Here is a 24,759-nt window from a genome sequence, read left to right as displayed (position 1 = left end):
AATCTGATGCAGCCAAAAAAGAAACTCCGGTAGTTGTATCATAACACCAAATCTCCCATTTTAATTTCAAATTTAGAGTAGGATAAGATTCTTTAGATTGAATTATATGGATAAGACCCTTTAATTTGAATTCTAATTTTAGATTGAGCAAGATTTTTTTTAATTTCAATTTTAAAATTCTCTATTTAAAAACGATTAGTTGTATCTTAAAAAATATTAAAAAAGATTAATTGTACTTTTATTTTTTGGAGTTGATTGATTAATAAAATTTTAGAGATTATTATCTCCTTTAGTTTGTTTTACGGTATTTTTTTGAATCAAAAAATTACTCGCACACTCATTTTCAATATTCTCTGTGGATCTTGAGTTTTAATTTAACGCTTCCGTTACATTAATAAGAGCTTGTTCTTTTGAAGTAAAATTTAAAAAAAGTTTAAACTCAAATTCTAATTTTATTCAAGTTCATGTTCCTTTATAAAATTTGAGTTTGAACTTGACTTTTAACTTGAGAGTTTGGGGTTAAAATCTGAGTTCAAGTTTTCCCTTCAACTCAAGTTTTTAAACTCAAACTTGTTAATGAACAATATTTTTCCTATTCTTAAAAACATCATAACTTTTTTGTTTTAATTCCGATTGAGATGATCTTTTTTCTATGCGTTCACAACGAAGAGAAGAATAAAACCCCACCCATATATCCTATTAAAATTTTTCATCACCATTGAGTTTTTATTAAAATACTATTTAAATACAAATTCAAGTTTTGACCAACTCAAACACAAACTCAAATAAATTCTCAATTCAAGTCATAACTCAAATGTGCACGTCCAAACACAAATTTAAATTACAACTTCAACTCAAATTTAACTCAAAATTTACACTCAAGTCACCATAACTTAAAAATGCAACCGAACAAGCCGTAAAATCTCAGACTACGATGGTGATGGTGATGGAGCACATCGACAAGATGCCGATGATGCAGGGCTTGAACGATGAATGCCCGGTGATGAAAGATGAAGTTTGCCGGCTGTTGCAAGAGAGAGAGAAGAAGTGGTACTTTTGCATTTTGATTCTATGGATATAACTCACACCATAAATGCATGGACCAATGAACTGTTTCGAACTAATGGATAGAGACCTTGGGATAGCACAACACAGCGACAACGTGGTTGTACCTAATTAATTGGGGTGTGCCAAACACGACAAGCAGCTCCCAGCAATATTGAGGAGTAACCTTTTATTTTTTGTTGCATATATCCCATGGTGTATTTGTATACTTCGCAATAAAAATAATGAGAAAACAAAGTACTTGAGAAAGGCCAAACACTCAACATAATTTCTGAAAAAGCTAATATAATAAAAGAAAGAAATACAATTAATGTCACTTCTAATATTATGAATCCTCATCAGGATTGAATTCATTGTTGTTGAATTTAAACCAATTTCTTGCCTTGCAAAACTTCATGAAGAAATACCATCCAATCCCAGCAGCAGTCATAACCCCACTAATCAAGAACACAATCTTGGTAGCTATGGCCATGACAAAAATCAAAAACCCAGATGGAATCAAGCACATTATGACTATTCCCGGCAATCTCATTGGAACCTTATATGGTCTCTTCAAGGCAGGCATTTTTCTCCTTAGCCAAATAAACGAAGCAAATTCCAACAACATTCCCAAACTGTACAAGAAATTTGCTGACGAAATAATGACCGTGAAATCTAGGTAAGAAACAGCAAGAACGATTCCGGTGGACAATAAAATACCTGCAAATGGAGTGTTGAATTTCTTTGAGCGAAGACCGAAGATTTTAGGCAAAAAACCTAGATCAGCCATGCCGAGAATTTGGTACGCAGAACTGCTTAGTTGAGCTTCGAAGAGTCCGATTGCGGACAACACCGCGCCGATTTCTAACCAAACTTTCAGCCACTTCCCGGCGATGATTTGCGCCGCCTCGGCATGGAATCCGGTCTCCCACAGGCTCTGATCCACCGAAACCGACCCGACGACGGCGAAAAGTGGTAACAAATATGATAAACAAGTGAATATGACGGCGACTAAGAGAGCGAGAGGGAATGTCTTGTGAGGCTGGTCAACTTCCCCAGCCAAAGTGGAAACATTGTCCCAAAAATTCAAGTTCCAAAACAAAGTGTTGAAGTACAAATTCCAATTCTTCTTCACTCCCTTCTGCCCCAAGCTAATCCATCGATGGGGACGAATCTTCGGAATCGAAATCAACGACATAAGAATAAACGGCGAGAGCGAAACGAGAGCTAAAGCCACGGCAACGTAGCCGACTATGGTTAAACCGAAGTAGTTAAGGATGGCAAGGATGCAGATCATGGCGAAAATAGCGACATAACGAGGCCAACCGGAGTCGAAAACCGGGAAGATCTTCTCAAGATAGTCGACGCAGAGGATCGGAAAGGCTGCAATGTTGATCACCACGCTGAGGAACTTCCAGGTTCCCATGAGGGAGCCCCAGAAGGGTCCGAAGGCTCGCTCGGCCCAGATGACAAAGCCGCCATTGCCGGGGAAGGCGGTGGAGAGCTCCGCGGTGACTAGGGCTTCCGGAATGCTCCAAATGAAGGGGAAGAGGAGGAAGCCGAGGAGGGCGAGGAGGGGTCCGGCGGCTTGCACCGCGGGCTCCTCACCATAAGGGCCACCGGCAACCTCGAAGTAGATGAGGAAGATGAGGGGTAGAAGTGTTAGCTTTTTGGAATTTGAGGGTGTGGTTTTGGTTGTTATGGGCAATTGATCTTTTGGTAAAGGATTTCGGTCATGATCACTAGGGTTAGGGTTAGGGTTAGGATTAGGGTTTGGTTGAAGATCTTGAGTACTAGGGCTGTTAGGTTGAACCTCCATAATTGTTTTGAGGATTAATATGAAAATAACGTGAGATTAATATTTGCATTTATATGCATAAAAAAAAGTGTTTTGATTTTTGAATTGTGATGGGATTCATGTTGGATATATCATATATCATAGATATATCATAATAATAAATCGCGGATGTTGGAGATATCATATAACATTTATAATAAATCTCGGTCAACTAGGTTTATAGATGTTGCAATTTATTATGAAACCACGAATACGTTATGTTTGCTGTTATTAGTATCATTATTATATTTTTGGATTGGAGTTTCTTATAATTATCGATTTATGATAGGAAGATTCTGCATTAAATAATTTCCAAAATTTTCAACCTCGTTACGAAATTCTCGTTGGCATTAAATAGTATTTTGAAAATTAAAGAGAGAACTGAGGTATTTTTATTTATTTTTTATTCCCTTTGAGGATTAAGAACTCTTTTTTTTTTCTGCTTTTTTTTTTTTTTTGGAGCTTTTTACTTCTGCATTAGTGGATAACGGAGAACAAGTTCGACCAATCATTTACTGATCACTCAAAATGCCCAAACAGAAATCGTCGTTTGCTCTTATACTTTTTTCTCTCCCTCCCCGAAAAAACTGAACTTGATCCTCTATCCATCTTGCATGGTATATCTCTTCTTAAAGAAAATAATAATGATAAGGATTTTGCTTTTTGTTATTCTGCTTTTTTGACTTCTCCGTTTATTTTATTATTATTACTCTTTTTTAACTTCTGCATCAGTGGATAATGGATATACCTTTTAAAAAAAATTTGTCTTATTTTTTTTTTTTTTTAAAAAGATGTCTTATTTTTTAAAAAAGTTTATGTTTTATTCCTGCTTTTCGTGAATAAACATATATCTTGATTCATTAAAAAAACATGAAAAAATTAAGCTACAAAATAGAAAAAAAAAAATCCTACCAATGGGACAATCTCCCTCTCAAGTGGCAAACATCGTGAGAGTTTGAAAACGAGGATGTTTGATTCATGAATTTAGAATCATAATTTAAAATTATTTTTAATTTATGTGTATTTTTTGTGAGAAAAAAATATTATAGCGAGTCACGAATCATGATACCGATCCTTACTCGAAACGCGATGAGAAAAGTAGAAAAGATTAGGGCTAACAAAACAACAGAATTTCGTTCCTTCCATTTTGGGGCGCTGGACCTTTTGGAATTCCAATAATAGGAGAGGGACAGACAAAGAAGAATTATATAATGGGAAATAGTAAGAAATAGGCCAATATGAAAAGCTTAAGAAAGTATATAGGTTAATTTTTAGTTATTGAAATTAATAGGTCATAACTTGTCAAGTTATGGTTCATAACCAGATAAGTTATGGACAAACTTGTCAAGTTATGGTTCATAACCATACAAGTTATGGACAATAACTTGTCAAGTTATGGTTCATAACCAGACAAATTATAGACGAAAACAATAATTTGACCTATTTATTAACTTATGTAAACTATTGACTTATTAATTTTAATTCATCTCAAGTCTTAACATATTTTCCTCTTTCTCTCTTATATAATTTTGAAAAAAAAGGAAGAATTTTCTCACACAGGTGCCATGAGCCCGCTGGGAGCCCAAATAGGTGCGCAAAACTAAATGGAAGGGTTAAGAGGGGCACATTCCCTAATTTTCTCTAAATTTTTGGGAGCTTTGTACAAAGACCACGACCATAATCTTTGAATTTTACCATAAAAAAACTTTAACAAAAATATTTTACCTAAACATTTCAAATACCACAAATGTTCCCGCTAGTTTCGCACCTACATACCATCAATAGATAGCTCCTCGGTCACAGAAAGTATCCAACCTAAATCTACCATGATACTAGAAATTTCGACACCGATCAGCGAAGCTACATTGGGCCCACAAAAAAAAATTTATGTTATTATTTTTCTTACCATTTGCCCCTCCTAAAAGCTTCAAAACTGCAATACTAAGATAGAATTTTCAAAAAGATTTCAGTGATGCCCCAATATATACTCATTTTCAATCTTAAAACCTCAAATAGACCAAAAATCAATTACAATACTATGTACACTTATATTTTATGGACTTTAATTTAAAAAGTGGATCAAATTCTATTACAAGCTAACGCAACGGAATGGATAAAACGTGATTTTATCAGCCGAATCTAGACGGAAAACAGGACATTGAATCCCTAATCTACCTAAAAGAAACCCCACAAGTGGAAAATCCTCAATTAGAGAGGAAATTCAAGTCTAATTTAATTATCAAACAATTCAAGTCCCCTAATAGAATAGCTTAAGTGGCTATTTATAGTCCACTTACAAAACGATAACAAAATAATAGCTAAGATAAATGACATAATAATAACAAAACTTAGCTAAATTCTTAAACTACGACAAAAGACAATAAAATTAAAGTCCGTGTTCTTTTAAATTCAAAAAAAAATTTAAATTCAAATTACAACTTTATTTAAGTTCGTGTTCTTTTATAGTTTGGGGCTATAAAAGTACAAGTTCCCCCTTCAACTCAAGTTGATGAACAATATTTTTTATATTCTTAAAAACGCCATAATTTTTTCATTTTAATTTCGATTGAGATGATTTTTTTTATATACGTTCACAACAAAGACACGAATAAAACTCTACACATATATCCTATTTAAATTTTTCATCACCATTGAGTTTTTAGTAAAATACTTTCTTAATACAAATTCAAGTTTTAACCCATCCAAACACAAAGTCAATAGATTTTCAATTCAAACCATAGCTCAAAATGTGCACATCTAACACAAACTCAAATTAGAGTCTCAACTCAAATCAGATTCAAATACACCTTAACTTAAATCAAGATATGAACTCAAATCACCTTAACTCAAAAAAAATGTACATGAACAAGCCCATTGTCTTTTGGTCTCATTAATCTCAGTTCGGCTATTTTCCTTGCTGGACTCACGTGCTTGATGTGGGCCAATTGATTGTTGGGCTACGGTAGCTTTGTTGGGCCTGTCACAAGTTTGAGTGAGCTTTGCACATTGTGGTGAGGAAGAACTCGAACGGCCGCGACAGCAACAGTCTTCTCCTCGGCTGCCATGGACGCTGCAATTACCGAACTCGTTCCGGAGCTGATCGGATTCTGACCTGGACGGCGGCGGAAGTTCCGCCTGAGGCAGCAACGACGTTGTCTTGTTGCGGATTTTCACCGCCATCTTGGTGCTTTTGTCGTCCTGTAACAGTTCACCGTCGGCATCTATTGGCGCAGGTAATGGGTAACGCCGCACCGCAACTGGACGACCTCGCCGAACCACTTCGGATATCCATCGGTTTTGAGTGAAGTCTCCATCGTCAAGATATTGTGACACAGGTCGCACTCGGGAACTATCGACTTCTAACGACGGATCTCGGATCCTATCGCGGAGCACTCCTTGGTGTTGACCGGCATCAAACCTCTCCCGTCGCCGTTCGAAAGCACGTTTCGGTTCTTGAACCTCCACATTCCCCGGGTCCACATTCCCCGGGTCTGGACAGAAATGAGCCCGATGTTGAGATGGGTTCTCTTTATCGGCGGATTTAGGCGAAGGGGATGACAGAAAAGACCGGTGATCTCTGGGTTTCTTGAATGTCTCTTGCCGAGGTTGTAGGTCTCATCGAGATCCCACGCTTCTTCTTAATATATCTCTCAATTACAATATCACGTAATTATTTGGACTAAAATACAAGAAGAATACGCTGCAGCGAAATATGCACCAATCTTGGGGCATGGACGCGCAGCAGCGCACAGACGCGCTGCAGTGCACGGGCATTGGGCGCGCTGCAGCGCCTGTTATAAGTGCATCATCCCATGAAAAGAGAACTTCATATTGGAAAAAATATCTTTATGTGAAATGTTGTAACGTTTAAAGAGGATGCATGCATCTCTGTCTTTAATAAATGCTCTAAAAAATATATATATATATATATAATTTTTATTTTGGAACTCAATATTTTTACTGGATATTGTGTTCAAGGGTTTGATGTATCTTGTGAGTAATTTACCATTAAAACTCATTAGCAAACTTTGAAAAATGATGGCAAATAAAATCTTAATGGATAGTATTCCTATACGCCTCAAACACTCTTCTTGTTTTCTATATTCTTTTCATCCTCCCAAATCTGAATTTTCCAACAATCTTTAAGGTTTTAAATTTGCTGTAATGGAGGTTGAAAAGAACATGACGTCTTTTCTCAATCCGAATGTCCAACTTGATCGTTTTGATGGTACCAATTTCACCCGCTGAAAGGGAAAGTTGTTCTTCATTCTCACCGTGCTTAAAATCGCCTACGTGCTTGATCCGAAATTGGAGCCACTTTCTGAACCGAAGGAGGATGATTCTGAAGAATTGAAGACGGCAAGGAAGAAGCGTGACGATGATGAAGTCATGTGCCGGGGTCATATTCTCAACACTCTCTCCGATAGGCTCTACGATCTTTACAACTCGATGGAGTCTCCGGTGGAGATTTGGAACGCTCTCGAATACAAGTACAAAACTGAGAAGGAAGGTACGGACAAATTTCTCATCTTGAAATTTCTTGAATTTGTCACAGTTGATACCAAGTCCGTTCTAGATCAAATAAATGAATTGCAAGTCATTGTTACTAAGCTTCGTGAATTGAAAGTTGAAATTTCTGAATCATTCCAAGTGGGGCAATTATTGCTAAATTGCCTCAAAGTTGGAATGATTATAGAAAGAAACTCCTTCATAGGAGAGATGACATAACTTTGGAGGAATTACGAAAACACTTGAGAATCGAAGAATAGACTAAGTCTCGTGATTCAAAGAGCAAGATTATAGATTCCTCTAAAGTTAATGTAGCCGAAGCTAGTAAGTTTTCAAAGAATTTCAAAGTCAATAATGATAAGAAGTTCAAACAGCCCGGTAATGGCCAAAAAAAAATTTCTGGAAATTGTTTCTTTTGTGGAAAGAAAGGCCATCGGCAAAATGGCTGTAGATACAAGAAGAAAAAGGAAGAAGTTAACACCAACAAAGCCAATGCCGTTGAAGAGAAATCCGAAGACATTTGTGCTATGGTCTCTGAATTGCAAATTGGCATGATTACCGAAACTAACATGACTGCATCTAAATCCTTCGAATGGTGGCTTGATTCCGGTGCCACAATCCACATTTGTAATGACAAGACCTTGTTCTTATCATACAAAGTGGAAAAGGAAGGACAAACGGTTCTCATGGGGAATAATGATGCAGCGATGGTTGCCGGGAGATGAGTGGTGGAGATTAACTTTACTTCCGGAAAGAAGCTTACTTTGAACAATGTTCTTCATGTTCCTGACATTAGGAAAAATCTTGTATCTGCTAGTCTTATGTGTAAAAATGGGCTTAAGATTGTACTTGAGGGCAATAATTGTATTGTATCTAAGAATGAGATCTTTGTGGGAAATGGATATTCTTGTGATGACATGTACAAACTAAGTATTAATAATAAAGATGATGTGAATTCTCTTTATATTGTTGATTCTTTTGGTGTTTAGCATGCACGTTTAGCACACTTAAATTTTAGATCTTTGAAATATATGTCTAAACATGGTTTGATTAATTGCAAAGATATTAAAAATGATAAGTGTGAAATTTGCATACAAGCAAAGATGACTAAGAAACCCTTTCCTATAGCTGAACGTAATACTCAAATATTGGATATGATTTATACCGATATTTGTGAGCATAATGGAATTTTGACAAGAGGAGGAAAGAGATACTTTATCACTTTTATTGATGATTGTTCTAGATACACTTATGTGTATTTACTTAGAACAAAAGATGAAGCCTTTGATAAATTTAAAATTTATAAGGCTCAAATTGAGAACCAAAAAAATAAGAAGATCAAAATGGTTCGAAGTGATAGAGGTGGTAAATATTTCTCAAATGAATTTGATGCTTTCTGTGAAGAGCATTGAATTATTCACCAAAAGTCAGCCCCTTTTACTCCTCAACAAAATGGATTGGCTGAAAGAAAGAATAGAATTTTTACCGATATGATTAACTCTATGCTTCTTAATGCTAAATTGCCTAATAATTTATGGGGGAAAGCTTTACTTACAGCATGTCATGTTCACAATAAGATTACATTTATGAAAACACATGTCTCTCCATATGAAGTATGGAAATGAAGAAAATCAAACTTGATGTATTTAAGGGTGTGGGGCTGTCTAGCCTTTTATAGAGTAATTGACCCTAAATCATCAAAGTTAGGAGCTAGAGGACGACAATGCAAGTACATTGAATTTCCCTGGTTATTGAATCTAGATTCTAATGTTATTGTAGAATCAAGAGACGTTGAATTTATTGAGAACAAGTTTAGCCTTGATTCTTCCATTGAATTAGAATCTAATGTTAATAAATCATATGTTGACATTCCCGGAACCTCCACTAATAAAATGAAAGAGTCTATGACATCTTTCGAACCGAGAAAAAGTCAACGTGAAATAAAAGAAAAGGACTTATGACCGGATTTTATTTCATCCCAAGCTTTAACCTTTTTGGTTGAAAGAGATAGAAATTATGCACTTAATAAAATACTATTGTTGCTTAATATAGAAGAAGATCCAAAGACATTTAATGAAGCTGTGTCTTCAAGAAATGTCTCTTTTTGGAGAGATGCCGTTAATGATGAAATAGATTCGATTATCTCGAATCAAACTTGGATCTTGGTTGATTTTTCACCGGGATCAAAACCAATAAGCAACAAATGGGTGTTTAGAAGAAAGTACAATACCGATGGGTCTATACAAACATTCCAAGCTAGATTGGTAGCTAAGGGCTTTAAACAAAAGCGTGGTATAGACTATTTTGATACATATGCTCCGGTAGCTAGATTGACATCCATAAGTGTTATTTACAATTGCAGCAATATACAATTTGCATGTGCATCAAATGGATGTTAATACGGCTTTTTTAAATTGTGATCTTGATGAGAAAATCTATATGGAACAACCCGAAAGAGGGTGTACTACTTGGAAATGAAAAGAAGGTCTGTAAGTTAGTCAAGTCACTTTATGGTTTAAAGCAAGCACCAAAACAATGGCATGAGAAATTTGATAATGTCATTTTATCTCATGGTTTTAAGCATAATAATGCGGATAAATGCATATACTCTAAATTTACAAATAGTTTTGATTTGATTATATGCTTATATGTTGATGACTTGCTTATCTTTGGAACAAACATGCAAGGGGTAAATGATACCAAGAAATATCTAACTTCACAATTTAAGATGAAAGATCTTGGTGAGGTAGATACTATCTTAGGTGTAAGAGTGAGGAAGCATAGTGGATGTTACTCGTTGTGTCAATCTCATTATATTAAAAAGGTGCTTCTTAAATTCAATCATTTGAAGTTTAAAGAAACAAATACTTCATTTGATTCTAGTATTAAATTACTAGAGAATGCAGGCCGAGTGGTGGCACAGCTTGAATATGCTATTGCGATTGGTAGCTTAATGTATGCTATGCATTGTACAAGACCCGACATAGCATTTGCGGTATGCAAAATGTCTAGGTTCACGAGTAACCCGGGTATTGAACATTGGAATGCAATTGGTAGAGTACTTAGTTATCTTAAAAGAACTATTAATTTGGGTTTGTCATATAATGACTATCTGACGGTACTTGAAGGGTACTCGGATGCAAGTTGGATAACAAGTGCAAGTGATAATAAATCCACATCCGGTTGAATTTTCACAATTGCGAGAGGAGCCGTCTCTTGGGCTTCTAAGAAACAAACGTGCATAACTCATTCCACGATGAAGAGTGAGTTTATAGCACTTGCCGCTGCGGGCAAAGAAGCGGAATGACTGAAAAATCTATTGTTTGATATTAAGATGTGACAACAACCGATGTCATCTATTTCTTTGTACTACGATAGTGAAGCTACTTTGTCTAGAGCTTATAACAAAGTTTATAATGGGAAATCTAGACATATTAGCTTGAGACATGAATATGTGAAATAATTAATAACCGATAGAGTTATTAATATTGTTTATATTAAGATAAACAAGAACCTAGCGGATCCTTTGAGAAAAGGTCTTTCAAGAGACTTAGTCAAAGAAACGTCTAGTGGAATGAGACTGAAACCTTTCTTTGAAATAGTCACCGATGATGGTAACCCAACTATGTAGTAGTTGTACCGCTATTCTATAGTTAAATGGGTAAGAACAAGTCATTGTTATGTGACCGGGTTAGCACTAAATTTTAATTAGTCCCTTCCAAGATGTCGGTGCAATATAGCTACGTGGTTGAGGTTGAGTTTATACTCTTAATGGAGTTCGAGTCTCATAGTAGCTAGAGATATAATTTGAATCTTCACCTAAGTGAACATAAGGAATGGTGCCGTTCTTAACAAGACCATGATTTAGTCTTGTAAATGTTCATGAATCCAAGATAGAGCACAAGGCCGAAATAGTACTAAATGATTGAAACAGATTTTTAAGTCTGGGATAACACATATGTGATATATTTCCGGTATTTACTTAAGAGACAAAATTTAATGCAAGCACACTATTGTCTTGTGAATACTTTGAAGTATAGTCACTAAGTGGAGGTTAAAATCGAAAGATACCTTAATGTATGTACGTGTTTATCATTGCTAATTCTGGAGAAATATTACAATCTAGTGAGAGATTGTAATATATCTCTCAATTACAATATCACGTAATTATTTGGACTAAAACACAAGAAGAATACGCTGCAGCGAAATATGCACCAATTCTGGTGCATGGACGCGCAGCAGCGCCTGTTTTGGGCGCTACAGCGCCTGTTTAAGGCCCTGAGCGCTGCAGTGGGAATATCATCCGCTGCAGCGTAAATTGCTACCGAAAACGTGTTTTCGTGTGTTTTAATGATCTGAAAGGTTTTGGACCATTGCATCCTTTGGTGATATATTTTCTCACATATCTGAGCACTTATTAACAATAGATATAACCATTGTTATAAGTGCATCAGCCCATGAAAAGATACCTTCATATTGGAAAAAGCATTTTTATGTGAAAGGTTGTAACGTTTAAAGATGATGCATCCACCCCTGTCTTTAATAAATGCTCCAAAAAATATACAGACTTAATTTTTGTTCTGGAACTCAATATTTTTGCTGGATATTGTGTTCAAGGGTTTGATGTATCTTGAAGGTAATTTGCTATTAAAACTCATTAGCAAACTTTGAGAAGTGAGGGCAAATAAAATCTTAAACGAAAGTATTCCTATACGCCTCAAACCCTTTTCTTGTTTTCTATATTCTTTTCATCCTCCCAAATCCGAATTTTCCAACATCTTCATCATCGGTGGCAAGTTTACAAAGAAGGGATGTGCATATCTCGCTGATCTGCTGAGCTGCTTCACGACTGAGAAGGTGGTGGTGGTGATGACAGTCGTAATATTGTGAAGATGGTAGAGGTGGACGGAGTAAAAGTCACGGTGGTGGTAGTGATGACGGTCGTAATATTGTGAAGATGGTGGAGGTGGACGGAGTAAAAGTCACGGTGGTGGTGGTGATGACGGTCGTTTGTCACCGATCATGGTGTCGAACCCCGAAAAAACCGAAAATTTTGATACCAACTGACGCAACGAAATGGATAGGAAGGGGATTTTACAAGGTAAATTCAGACGAAAAACGGGACATGTAATTCTAAATTTACCTAAAAAAACTCACAAGACGAAAATTCTCAATTAGAGGAAACTCAAGTCTAATTCAATTATAAAAAATTTAAAATCCCTTAATACAATAGCTCAAGTGGGTATTTATAATCCACTTACAAAACGATAACAAAATAATTATTAAGATAAACGACATAAAAGTAATAAAGCTTAGCTAAATTCTCAAATTAAGACAAACGACAATAAAATATAAAAACGACAACTAATATTCAAATCTCTCTATGTCACAAGCTTAGTTCATTCGGAAGAAAAATAAATAAAATAATAAATAAAATAAAATAGAGGTAAAAAGAGAGACCAAGTGAAGAAAATATAGTTGCATTGTAATTTTCAGTTTAAGATTTTGATTCCATTGGGCCCCCGAAAAAAAAAATTGGCTCAGCTACTGAGACCGATGGTAGCCTACCATGATCAAGATATATATTTCCTTCCAGGAATTCCCGTTAAATGTAATTGCTGGAGAAAAAAAAAAGAAAAAAGAAAAAAGAAAAAAGAGGGCAGAGAAGAAAATAGGCTGTAACTCAATACTTTGTGGGAAGGTAGTTATACGAGTCATGGTTGTAGAATTGTCATCAAAATTTAGCTAATTACTAAAGCTGAAGAGAAGTGTAATAAGTTTTTGGAGGGGGAAAATGAATATCTATAAAGACGAATAACAAGGCCTGCCTTGAAGAAATCAAGAAAGCATAAAATCAGAATTTCAGAAGGTAAATCTAAAAATACATGTAGCAATAGTTGCGGGGCAAACAAAATACAGGAATTAGATGCTTTTTACCTACAATTTTTCCCAACTTCTTAGTATTATTAGCATGTATAGTCTAGTGTGTTACTGAGGCAATTCCAGGTCTGGTCTGCGGTCAAGTATTTCTCCTTTTGAGTCATCTGGAAACGCATCTGGATAGGTAGCCAAGATTCTCGATTTCATACTCCTGTTAGACAGAGAAAGAGGGAGTCAAATTACCGAACTAAGGAAAGAGATTATGGCTAGAAAACTTGCAATCTACAAATAAGCAACCACTGGAATGAAAACTGCAAGAGTATAGTAACACAATCATTGTAATAACTTAAAAAAAAAAGAGTATACTCCAAGCAATTAGGATGGAAGCGATGAGACCATATAAGATGCACCAACCTTAGCTTCTGAAATATGTAGTCGAGATCTGACTTCATAGACTTCAGGACCCGCGTAGTTTTTGTGAGATCTCCAGAAACCTCAGCATAGCAATTTTCAGAATACTCGTTAAAATGTGACAGAACCGCATTGCTGTCTTGCAACCTTCCCAATCTGCACCCAAGAGAAGAAATTATAGCTGGAAATAAATCAGCAACTATTCCAAGCACCGTTCAAGAAATCAGCAACAAGTAACAACATAGTGTTGGATGCCATAACGGAAACTGCAAGACCCCACATATTAATTTGGCAAAATCAGACATCATTTTTGCTGCTGGAGTAATTTCTCTTGTAAATTCACAAATCAGACATTCCATCAAATTGTAAATATGCAAATGCAATTGTTTTAACTAAAAATAATGAGTTCAAAGAAGAACCATGAGTTCTAGACTTTTGTCTATTTATCCATTAATTAGAATGTAGAGCCCCCAATTTACATCCTAAAGTGCTCTGACACAAGCTTTCATTAGAAGACAATACCATCATACTTCACCAAGATATCTTCAACACCTGATCCAAAATCCGAACATAAAGGGTTCAAAATCATAGTTCTTTATCTATTTATTTATTTTGTGTGTGCATACGAAACCAACAATTAACCTTGGATTGAAAGAAATGTAATCAACATTTATTGGAAAACGTGACCCCAAAGATTTGGGACCAAAATCCATAAAAGGATTTCAAATGATGAGTAGATCATCGACATACCAAAATCAAAATCTCGGCTTTCCTTTGCCAATCAATTGAAGATACTCACTTAGCCGTCGAAAGCTACACTTTATGTAACTCAAACTCGAAGTTTGCATATTCTTCAGCCAACATAACATTATTTCTTCTAATTAAAGACAGGAACGGCTTTGTCATCATCTACCAAGTATCGTCGGAAGAAGGTACAACAACATTCTCCCAACGCAGCATCTTCTTTTGCCACCTTATTAAGTGGGAATTTCTACAGAACAAAGGCTATACAAGGAATGGCATGTTGAAACAAAAGTTGCACTCCTAAAAACGTCACAACAAAACATGACAAACACTGAAAACCCAATAATTTCAGTTCTCAAAATCTTTCCAATCCTAATCTCAAGTCCACATATCCATAAGCATTCCTCAATCATTTTAATTCACTTCACGAAATCAGAGACGTTTATTTTACCATGAATTGAAAAAGGAAAAGAGAGGAATTTTTTCCTTTCTCACCTATTCATATCATATGTTAAGTTTACTTACAAACTTAGCATTTGCAGAAAATGAGAAAAGAAAATGCCAATATTAAGTCTTTACTTTGTTGCTTGCAATTCAATTGAAATAAGCCAAAAAAAAATTTTATTTTATAGTCTTACTACTTTTTTTTTTTAAGTCTTACTACTTGAAAGGTAATTGAAAATCCAATTCGTAACATGCAAATAACCGCCAGAAAGGGAATAATCTCCTTTCTTTTATTCGTTTCATTCCTTTCAATCACATTCTTAAGGAAGGCAAGGAAATTCCGAAAACCTAATTAGTTCACATTTGAGCTAATATTATAAATCAAACGTAAACTTGAAATTACAAAAATTATTCCTTTCCAACAGAATTATTAATGAAAAGCGAGAAATTGCAAGGATTAACATTAATCAAAAGAAACCTAATTCAGTACAAGAGAGAAACGTGGAAAGATCGACAAAATCAAGCAAATGTTAGAGAGCAAGAGAGTACATGAGATGTTGAGTTTGCTTGAGGGAATCCAAATCGCGAGCGTTGACTAAGGTTTTGAAGTGGTGGGATATATCTTCTGACGCTTCCTTCAACGGATCTTTCTCCTTTTTCTGCTCCGCCATTGCCAAACTACGTAATGAAGTTAGGGGAAGAATAAGAGATGACGGAACGTGGGTGGGTCTTTGGTTGGTTGGGTTGGGCTATTCAATCGTTCCGCGGCCCATACTCCAAAGCATGAAAGGACCAATCAAATGGCCTCGACATTAGGCCCAGTAACACTTTTACAAGATCATTACAAAACATTTGAGAAAATTACACATTCTACCTGACTTATTAAAATTACTTTTTTTAAAAACCTCTATCTTTTAATTAGGGCTCATTCACTTTGTTGATTCGAGTTTCTAATTTAAATTGAGATGTGATTTTATGTGAGAGCTTTTTACTGTAGCAAAAAAGTTAGATGTAACTGTTTCTGATAGCTTTTTACTGTAGCAAAACTCGAATTGGCGAAATGAACGGGGCCTTAGTTTTAATCTAAAAAGTAAAAATAGGGTCTTTTTAAAAATTACCCTACAAATTCTCGTCTTTCTCCCCCTAATCTATCTAATTCTCTCCTTAAGAAGATAATATGTCATATAATTTTTATATATTTTCAAATATATCTTCTTTAAATACTTTTCTTACAGTTATTTAAAATTATTTTTTAATTATCATGCTAAATTAATTTATTTTAAAATGTGTCTCTACATAAACATCTTTTACTTGTGACATTCATAAATTTAAGTTTCAGTTGTGAAACATTTTCGTATAAGTTTTTTTCTTAATTTTTTTTGTCTTTTTTTTCTTATCTTTTACTTTATTTTTTCATTTTGTCTTTATTTCTTTATCATTTTTTTCTCCAAGTAATTTATATAAATGAGTTACATGTACGGAGCATGCGTTTTTAATAACTAATTAATAACCTAAACTTCTCCTAAAAACCATCCCTGCAAGAGACCCCAAACTCGCATGCACGCATGCAGTTCCCTATTTAATCTGCCCTCATAAGCCATACCTACCCATTCTCACCAATCAAAACACAAAAACACTTTTCCCGGGAACCAAACAAACAAAATCCACCCCATAATCATTTCCCTGATGCAAAATCTTCTAACAAAACAGAAAAACCTTCCACAGTGCCCTAGAAAACCCTAAGCCCTTCCCGAAAACCCATAATTAATTTTTCACAAAACAAGAAAATCTTCAAACCATGAAAAAACAAGTAAACTACACTGCAGTTAGTCAAAGCTCTCTAAACCCTAATCCTTCCTAGATTTACGCTAGGCAAACCCTAAAAACAGTCTATTATATCAATATTAATTAACATTATATCTTTAAAAACAACCTGGCTGCAGAACTGTACATGAATACTTCTGTAACTTTTTCTTTTCCCTTCTCCCAAAAAGACTAATAAATAAACGACCTTTAGTTCAGAGCAAAAAGTAAATAAAATAAATAAATAAATATACGACCTTTAATTAAGGCTTTTTTTCTTAGCCCTTTTTCTTTAAAAAAAATAAATTTGAAAAGTACTACATAGCTTGAGAGTAGAACAAATATATATTACTGTCATGAAAAAGCATCTAACAGCACGCGCGTTCTGAAAAATACTCACCTGGAAAAAGTTCATCATTTGTCGTAGCTTTCTTTGTAGAAAGACAGAGAGATAATAAAGAATAAAAAGAAAGAAAGAAAAAGAGACTCTGATAAAATACTACAGGTGGTTTTTTCTTTTGTTTTTTTTATTTATTCGTCTTTAAGCGTGAGAATAATATTACACTTAACTATAGACAAAAGTGGGAAGTGAATATGCTTATTATGCGTACCTCTGTACATGTAATGTGTATATTTTTTGCAGTTTGCAGAGGTCCATGCACGCGGGTAAGGCTAAACCTAACAGTTTTCCCCTTTTAATTCTTTTGCTGATCTCCACAGTACTGGGGACTGCTGCAGGAGGGACCGAAAGGTGATTGACTATTTTATTTTATTACGCTAATTAAAGAAATGAAAGAAAAATAAATATAATTCCCTTTTGGACTCTTCTACAGTCCCCCACATTGAATTTGCGAAAATACTAAAAAATAAGTTAACATGAAAAGCTTAAGAAACTATATAAGTTAATTTTTAGTTATAGAAATTAATAAGGCATAATTTGTTAAGTTATGGTTCATAACCAGATAAGTTATGAACAAACTTGTCAAGTTATGGTTCATAGCCGGACAAGTTATGGACAAAAATGGACAATAACTTATCAAGTTATGGTTCATAACCAGACAAATTATGGACAAAAATAGTAATTTGGCCTATTTATTAACTTATTTAAACTATTGGCCTATTAATTTTATTTATCTCAAGTCTTGGCCTATTTCCATTTTTCTCCCTTGAATTTGAGAGATTGGCCCATTCCCAAAATATCAACTGTTAATTACCGTTCATTTCATCGATTCGAGTTTAGAATTTGAGTTTTATTACAGTAAAAAGTTCTCAGAAATACTTACATTTAACTTTTTTATTACAATAAAAAGCTCTCACATAAATTCATATCTCAACTCGAATCAGCAAACTAAACAGGTCTTAATTTGTTTGTTCTATGCAAAACAATCCAACGGTGCATGGCTCATTCAAGGGGCATGGGGTAGTAAGCAAAATATAAACCGGTTGCTAACCGGTATTTATGGTGCCCAAAAATATATATTTTTTTAAATCTAGGCACTAGTTACTAATTAGTGCCTTAAGCAAGTACCCCTACTTTTTTTAACGTTCTTTTTCTTTTTGTGTTTTAATGACTCCTTTTTTTTTAAGATTAGTGACTCCGTGGATTATATCACTATATTAAACCAATTACTGACATCTAATTAATTTTTCATTTGAATTCTTTAAGGTATTTGTTATTATTTTTATTGTGTAGAATTTAACTTTGTATATGTCTCGACGTTTAGTTAATTGAACATCTCATATTATTAAATGTTGTTTTTTTGTGCTTAATTTGAAACAAAATTCTAAGGTTCTAAATATAATAATTCCAATGTTTTTATTAATCATATCTAACGATACTATAAATATAAGAACATTAATAATGCATATTCGAACTAGGTCATGATAGGGCCACATATAAAATAAGAACAACTAGAGAATTGTGCACTTGACACTAAGGTTTCGTTAATTTAATTAATGATAATCTTGTTATAACAAACAACTTGATTGACAATTACTAATCCTCGAGTTTTTTTAAAGCTTAATTTGAACAAAGAATATAGGAATTCAAGAAATGTGAATCTTCTTCTCTGACTCATGAATTTCTTGTTTTAGTTTCAATCGGGTTCCATAATCAACCGACAACATGTACTTCTTCTCCACCTCAAATAGTTTTTCTGTTCTCCTTTTTCTTCTCAAAAGCCATAATCGTTGTTCTTCTCTAGCCGTGAAACTAAGCGGCACCGACCGACACAAACCGACCATTTCGGTTGGTGTTCACATCCATTTGGTCAATTGTTGCAAGACGTAACATTTAAGATTTTCACGGACTATTTAGATGTATTTATATTTTATCAACATGTTTTGCAATTCAAAAAAAAAAAAAATGAAGTGTAAAAGAGAATAATAAATAAATAAATTGAAAATTATAGGGACAAGATAGGTTGGCTCATGGCACGACCAAACTGACTTGTAGTGTGGGTTTGACGTTTGTCTTATATGGCAAATGTATTTGTTTAGATTAAGATCACAACTAATGCTTTTTAACTTGTTAAAAATTCATTTTGGTATTAAAGAAACTTAAAGTTTGTATGTACTCTATTGTGTTTGCTAGTTAATTTTTATGTACACAATTATACTATAATACCGCGTTTGTAATGAGTAAGTAAAATTATATTGGAACCATAAGTAATTATAACAATTTTTTATTATACTATGTAACATAACTCTTACATTCTTGTAGAAAAATGCATTATTTTTATTATTAAATTAGTTCAAATTAAGTAATATTGATTGTTTATCATTTTGTGGAGTTTTAACAAAAAATTTTAAGAATTTCTTGAGATATCTATCTTTTTTTTTTTTAAATATTCGTCGACATTATCCGTAAATCAAACCTCCACGACCCGATCGACATCGACATTTCCATCCCTGGTTATGGTTTCTCATGTGACCCTCACATGTGATCATACACAGTAGAAAACTTGAATAACCCTACATTTATGTAATGAATACCTCAAACTAAAAAAAAAATGAAAAACCTAAACCCTAAGAAGGAGAGGAGAGGAGAGAGAAAGAGAGAATTCTCTTAGGCTTATCGCGTCATCGGGAACCCAACTCTCAATGCAAACCCAAGTTTAGCCCCATCGCGAAAACCTTGTCAGCTGTTGAAGCCCATCCTTATTGCCTCGCAAATTCTTTTAACATTTCATCCCCTTCCCGCACACACTTTGCAAAAGTTTTGGTTTTGCATTTATTTGGCATGCATAAGTTTTTACTTTTTTTTATTTTTATTACCTCTAAAATATTAATTATTTTATTTGAATAAGCCTAAATATCAAATTTCATGTATTTCAGGTGATGTATTTGCTTAAAAGCTTAAAGAAAGTTAATGATTTTCCTTCAATTGCAAACAGTTAAAACAATTAATTCATCAGTCTATTTGTCACAAGCCAATAATAAGCCATAAAGAATTGAATATGTGGTGAAAAATCACCAAAAAAAAACAAAAAACAAAAAACCCTTGTTTTGCATCAAGAACTCACTAATAATACGGCGAAAACGTTAATAAACAATCTACTTTTCTTCTATCATAGCAAAAAAAGTCTACTTTTACATCGAACGGCTGGTAAGTAAGGCGTCATTCATCATTTACCACACGATGGTGACAACTCGCTGATACGGCTTCCTAGTATGACCAAGGAACAACTCCCAACTCCAAAGTACCAACTAAGAAGTCAAACCTAGTGGGACCCAAAAGAATCTATTGCCACGTGGCACGCGTATGCCCGTAGGATTTAGCTGGTGGACAATGGAGATTAGCTTTGCCGGGACATCCATCACGTGATCTGTAATTTTGTATCACAAAACAGATTTAACAGAGTCCATCAGATGACCTGAGGCACTTCAAGTTTGTCGTGACAAGCTCCGTTTCATTAAAGAAAATGTATAACAATCTAGTTTATTTTATTAATTTGAGTTTAGAATTTAAGTTTTTTTATAATAAAAAGTTCTAAAAAATAGTCACATTTAATTTTTTTACTACAATAAAAAACTCTTATATAAAGTCACATCTCAACTCAAATTAAGAACTTGAATTAACGAACTAAACAGACTCAACACCTTCATTCATTTTTCTCGTCTTTAATGATTTTTTTTTTGTTTGTTTCGTGACTTGCTATTCAATTATGGTTTATATCATTTGCTATTTTTGTCTTCGTCCTTTTTAATCTCCTTTAAAAATATTTTATCTAAGTTTTTCAATCTTACAAATGCTATTTTTTCCCTCAAAATTGTGTGTCGAGCAGTTTTTATTTCATTATTTTTATAAAAAAAAATAATAGCGGTTCCTTTTCAATGCGGTCTGAAGAATTTTTCTTTCTGGTTCACATAATAAATATTTTTCAGAATAATCTCTAATTATAATAACGGTCGATAATCAGTTATTCTCATATATCTGTATTGAATTTCAAAATTTAATCATTGTTCTATCATTTTTAGAACAAGTTGATTAATAGTTTCATGTTATTTCTCTTGTGAGTTTAATGGTTTTTTCTCTCTTACTTGCAATAGATACGTACATCTCAAACTAAAAGAGTTTGTTGATATTGGTCTGGTTACTAGTCTTCATAGCTTTTGTTTATACAGTTTTTGAATGGAAATTGTAGTTTTTAAAATTAAATTGAGTAAATAGTAGATTTTAAAACTATAGTAGTTTATTGTGTAAATGTTTTATTTATGATTGGTACAAAATAATTTACGTGATAAAAAAATTTTATTTACGTAGAAAATAATCTTTTTATCAATTGTAAAAAGAAAACGTATTTAAAAAAAATCTTTTTACTAGTCATAAATAAACTATTTACATGGTAAATTATTATTTACTTTAAATAATTTTAAAATGTGCTATTTACTTAATTTAGTTTCATGAATTTGCTATTTACTATTCTTAGTTTTTTGAATTAGGAGATATGGAGGTTTGAAAGGAAGGTTTTTCTAAACGAACCTTCCTTTATATCTTCTTCTGTCAATTGAATTGTATTCTCGGTTGAATACGCCATTCCAATCCCATTAAGGTTGTTTCTATTTGATCACCATTCAGATTTGCTGGAATTTCATTCCTTTCTAAGATAAGTCCATCCTTCTTACTCTATTTTTGTATTATTGATTGTGATTTCTATAATTTTATTTACAATTCTCTATTTTTCAGGTTCCGCTTGATGTCTTCAACAACCACTTTATCTTTTGATTTCAAAACATGTCTTATTTCTTCTTTCAGGGAGTCATATAAATTTCTTGTGATGTTCCCTAACATCACATGATTTATTCTTGCTTGCTTTTTGGATAGAAAAAGACATTATATAATTGGATTACTTTCCACTATGATTGTATTTATTGATAACTCTGTAAACTAAAACAACAAAAAGAAAAGCATGATGTTCTGAGTTCAAACTTTGTAATTCACTCATTATTCTTTTAATTTACTTACACGATTGTTCATTATTTAAAATATAAAACTATTCTTGGTATATCTCTTAATAACTTAAACTTTTGTGATAGAATAGTGAACTTACTCTTATTAAAATTTACACAAAGAGATTTTAACATAAAATATAAAATACATAGAATATGTACGACATTTATGAAAATGTAAGGCGGAACACCACGTTTCAAAAAGGAGAAAGTGGGAAATTATATATATTAGAGGGAAGAATAAATATTAATAGCATATATTTTTTTAGGGTGAGGAAATTATATAGTAGATTTTGGATTTAAAATTTTTGAATTTTCAGAAGCACTATCATCAAAGTAAATAAGAGTTGTCGTCGAAGTTCACAACGATGGAGTCGTGTGAGGAAATCGATCAAAATCGCGCGGGGTCAACATAATCGCCTCTTATCCGCCCCACTGTTGGCTTAGCCCATGAAGCCTTAAAAGATCCTCGTGACGTCATTCTCGATGGCTGGACTTCATTGGCGGGGAACATCTCGTACCATTCATGAGTGGAGGCTCCCAAGTAGGGATGTCAATGGGGCCACACCCCACCTATAATGGGGCGGGTCTGACCCGCATATAATTGTTTGTGGGGCGGTGCGGGTCAAGACTTATTAGTTGCGGTTTGGGATGGGTCGAACAAAACTCGTCCATTATAGTTTTAACAAATTACATTTTGACTTTAAAATTTTTATAAAATTATATTTTGATCCCAAAATTTTTATAAAAATTACACTTTGACCCTATAATTTTTAAAAAATTTTATTTTGACCCCAAAACTTTTAAAAAGTTATATTTTGTTCAAAAATTACATTTTGACCCTAAAATTATTAAAATTACATTTTGCAAGTTTTATTCTGGGTATATGTTTTATTTTTATTTTTATCTCTACTAGTGCTCTTTATAATCTAGTCTTCATTTTCTTTTTTCTTTTTTTTCCTTATAGAAATGAAATATACTAGTCTCGGTCCCAACAAAAATAATATAAAGTTATCCTTCTTTATTCTCCATAAAAAAAGGGGGTCGAGGGGCACTGTCCCGCTCCGCAAACCCGCTAGTTATTGACATGCTCCGCCCCACTAAGTAATGTAGTACGGGTCATTACGGGGTGAGTCTAAGCGCGAGTTGGTGTGGGTCAGCTAAAAGCCTGCCCCGCCCCCATTGACAACCCTACTCTCGAGCTTCTCCAATGTCCCACATAACGAAGCTTGGCTTCCTCCAACGACATTCCCGCGCTGACAGCAAAAACCATCCAAATGCCCTGGATCCATAGCGAAGACGAAGCCTCAATAGCAAATGAAGTTGGAGGGTAATTTCTGAATTTTCAAAAATTGTTTTCTAAAAAAACTAATATATTCTTTTTCACCTATTTTCTTCCATTGCTATTTCCTTCTTTTAGTTTTGAAAGAAAAATGTTATTCTCCTCTATTTATGTTTTAAAAATACAAAAGAAGTATCTTCTACTAAATTTTAACATTTTAAATATTATAGTATCTAACCAACCACATTATACTATATTATTTTAAAAAAAAAAAAACTAAAATTCCAACAACTCTAACATAATTTTTTGTCTAAGTACATTAAATAACGTGGCATAATGCCTATGATTCACACTATTTTGAAATGCCAAAAGTTATACAGGTTTGGACAAAATATAATGATGCATTTACTCGCAATAACTTTTGATACTAAAGTAGAAAAGAGATTAACAAAAAAACATAACTCACCTCACTAGCTGCTCAAAAAATTAGCCATTTATTTATTAGTTTTTGAGACTCTTTTAGGTGTTTTTTTCTTTTTTAAAAATACTGATATTTTTTATTTTTTAACCCTCATATTTTTATATCATAATTTATTACTTTATATTTATATATTTTAATATAATTTTAATTAAATTTAACAGTTAAAAAAATAAAAAACACTAATATTTAAAAAAAAAACTCCCTTAATTTTTTATCTCAGGTAAAAGCTCCAAATCTTTCCTCAAAAAAAAAAAAAAAAAAAAAAAAAGCTTCAAATCTAACCAGAAACATTATGGGCGTAAATGTAAAGATCTGTCTGAATACCATTATGATAGTAATTAAGAGGAATAGATATTCTGAGGCCATTCATTTATTGTAAAAGGTGATGGACTGAAAATTGGATTTTCTTTTTCCTCAGCGTAGCTTTTTCTTTATGAGTAATAGGTAGGTATCTCCGACCGATTTGCTGCAAAAGTCCCAAAAATTAATTGGCTTCTGTCAAATCTGCAGCAATTTATTTTAAAATTGTCGTTCACCCTTTTTCTTTTCTCCTTTTGTGCAGAGTCACATTTGCAGGCTTTGAAGCCTTGGAAAATGACCTCTGTCAAGGGGGGATCAAATTTTTGGCCCATCAACTTCGTTTACTGTGAAATGGATCTCACCAACATGAAAAAAAAAAAAAACAAAATAAAAAGAATCTCATCAAACCAATATATATATATATATATATATATGATTATGGCTATAGGGGTCCCATTTAATTTATTTATTTTGAGATTTGGCCAATTCTTGTTTATGGTGGCATTAAATGGATGAGGCAAAAAAATTTGGAGTAAAACGAGAGAAAACTAACAAAATTGTACCGTCACAAAG

The 24,759-nt window shown here is 33.6% G+C and overlaps 2 protein-coding genes across 2 annotated transcripts; both read right to left on the bottom strand.

The window, feature by feature from the left end:
• Window positions 1-1,390: 1,390 nt before the first annotated feature.
• On the bottom strand, window positions 1,391-2,863 carry LOC21408687 (probable polyamine transporter At3g13620). Its single transcript, XM_010100270.1, has one exon. It carries the CDS (start codon window positions 2,861-2,863, stop codon window positions 1,391-1,393), a length of 1,473 nt encoding a protein of 490 aa, XP_010098572.1.
• Window positions 2,864-13,051: 10,188 nt separating this feature from the next.
• LOC21408686 (kxDL motif-containing protein 1) lies at window positions 13,052-15,549 on the bottom strand. Its single transcript, XM_010100269.2, has 3 exons — window positions 15,419-15,549; window positions 13,685-13,837; window positions 13,052-13,481 (listed from the first exon to the last, which is right to left on the bottom strand). The coding sequence occupies exons 1-3, from the start codon at window positions 15,538-15,540 to the stop codon at window positions 13,379-13,381; spliced, it is 378 nt and encodes a 125-aa protein (XP_010098571.1). The 5' UTR covers window positions 15,541-15,549; the 3' UTR covers window positions 13,052-13,378.
• Window positions 15,550-24,759: the final 9,210 nt, after the last annotated feature.

This window comes from Morus notabilis, unplaced genomic scaffold (genome assembly GCF_000414095.1).
Source record: "Morus notabilis unplaced genomic scaffold, ASM41409v2 Scaffold276, whole genome shotgun sequence".
Taxonomy (NCBI): domain Eukaryota; kingdom Viridiplantae; phylum Streptophyta; class Magnoliopsida; order Rosales; family Moraceae; genus Morus; species Morus notabilis.
This window is presented reverse-complemented; position numbering and strand designations above follow the sequence as displayed.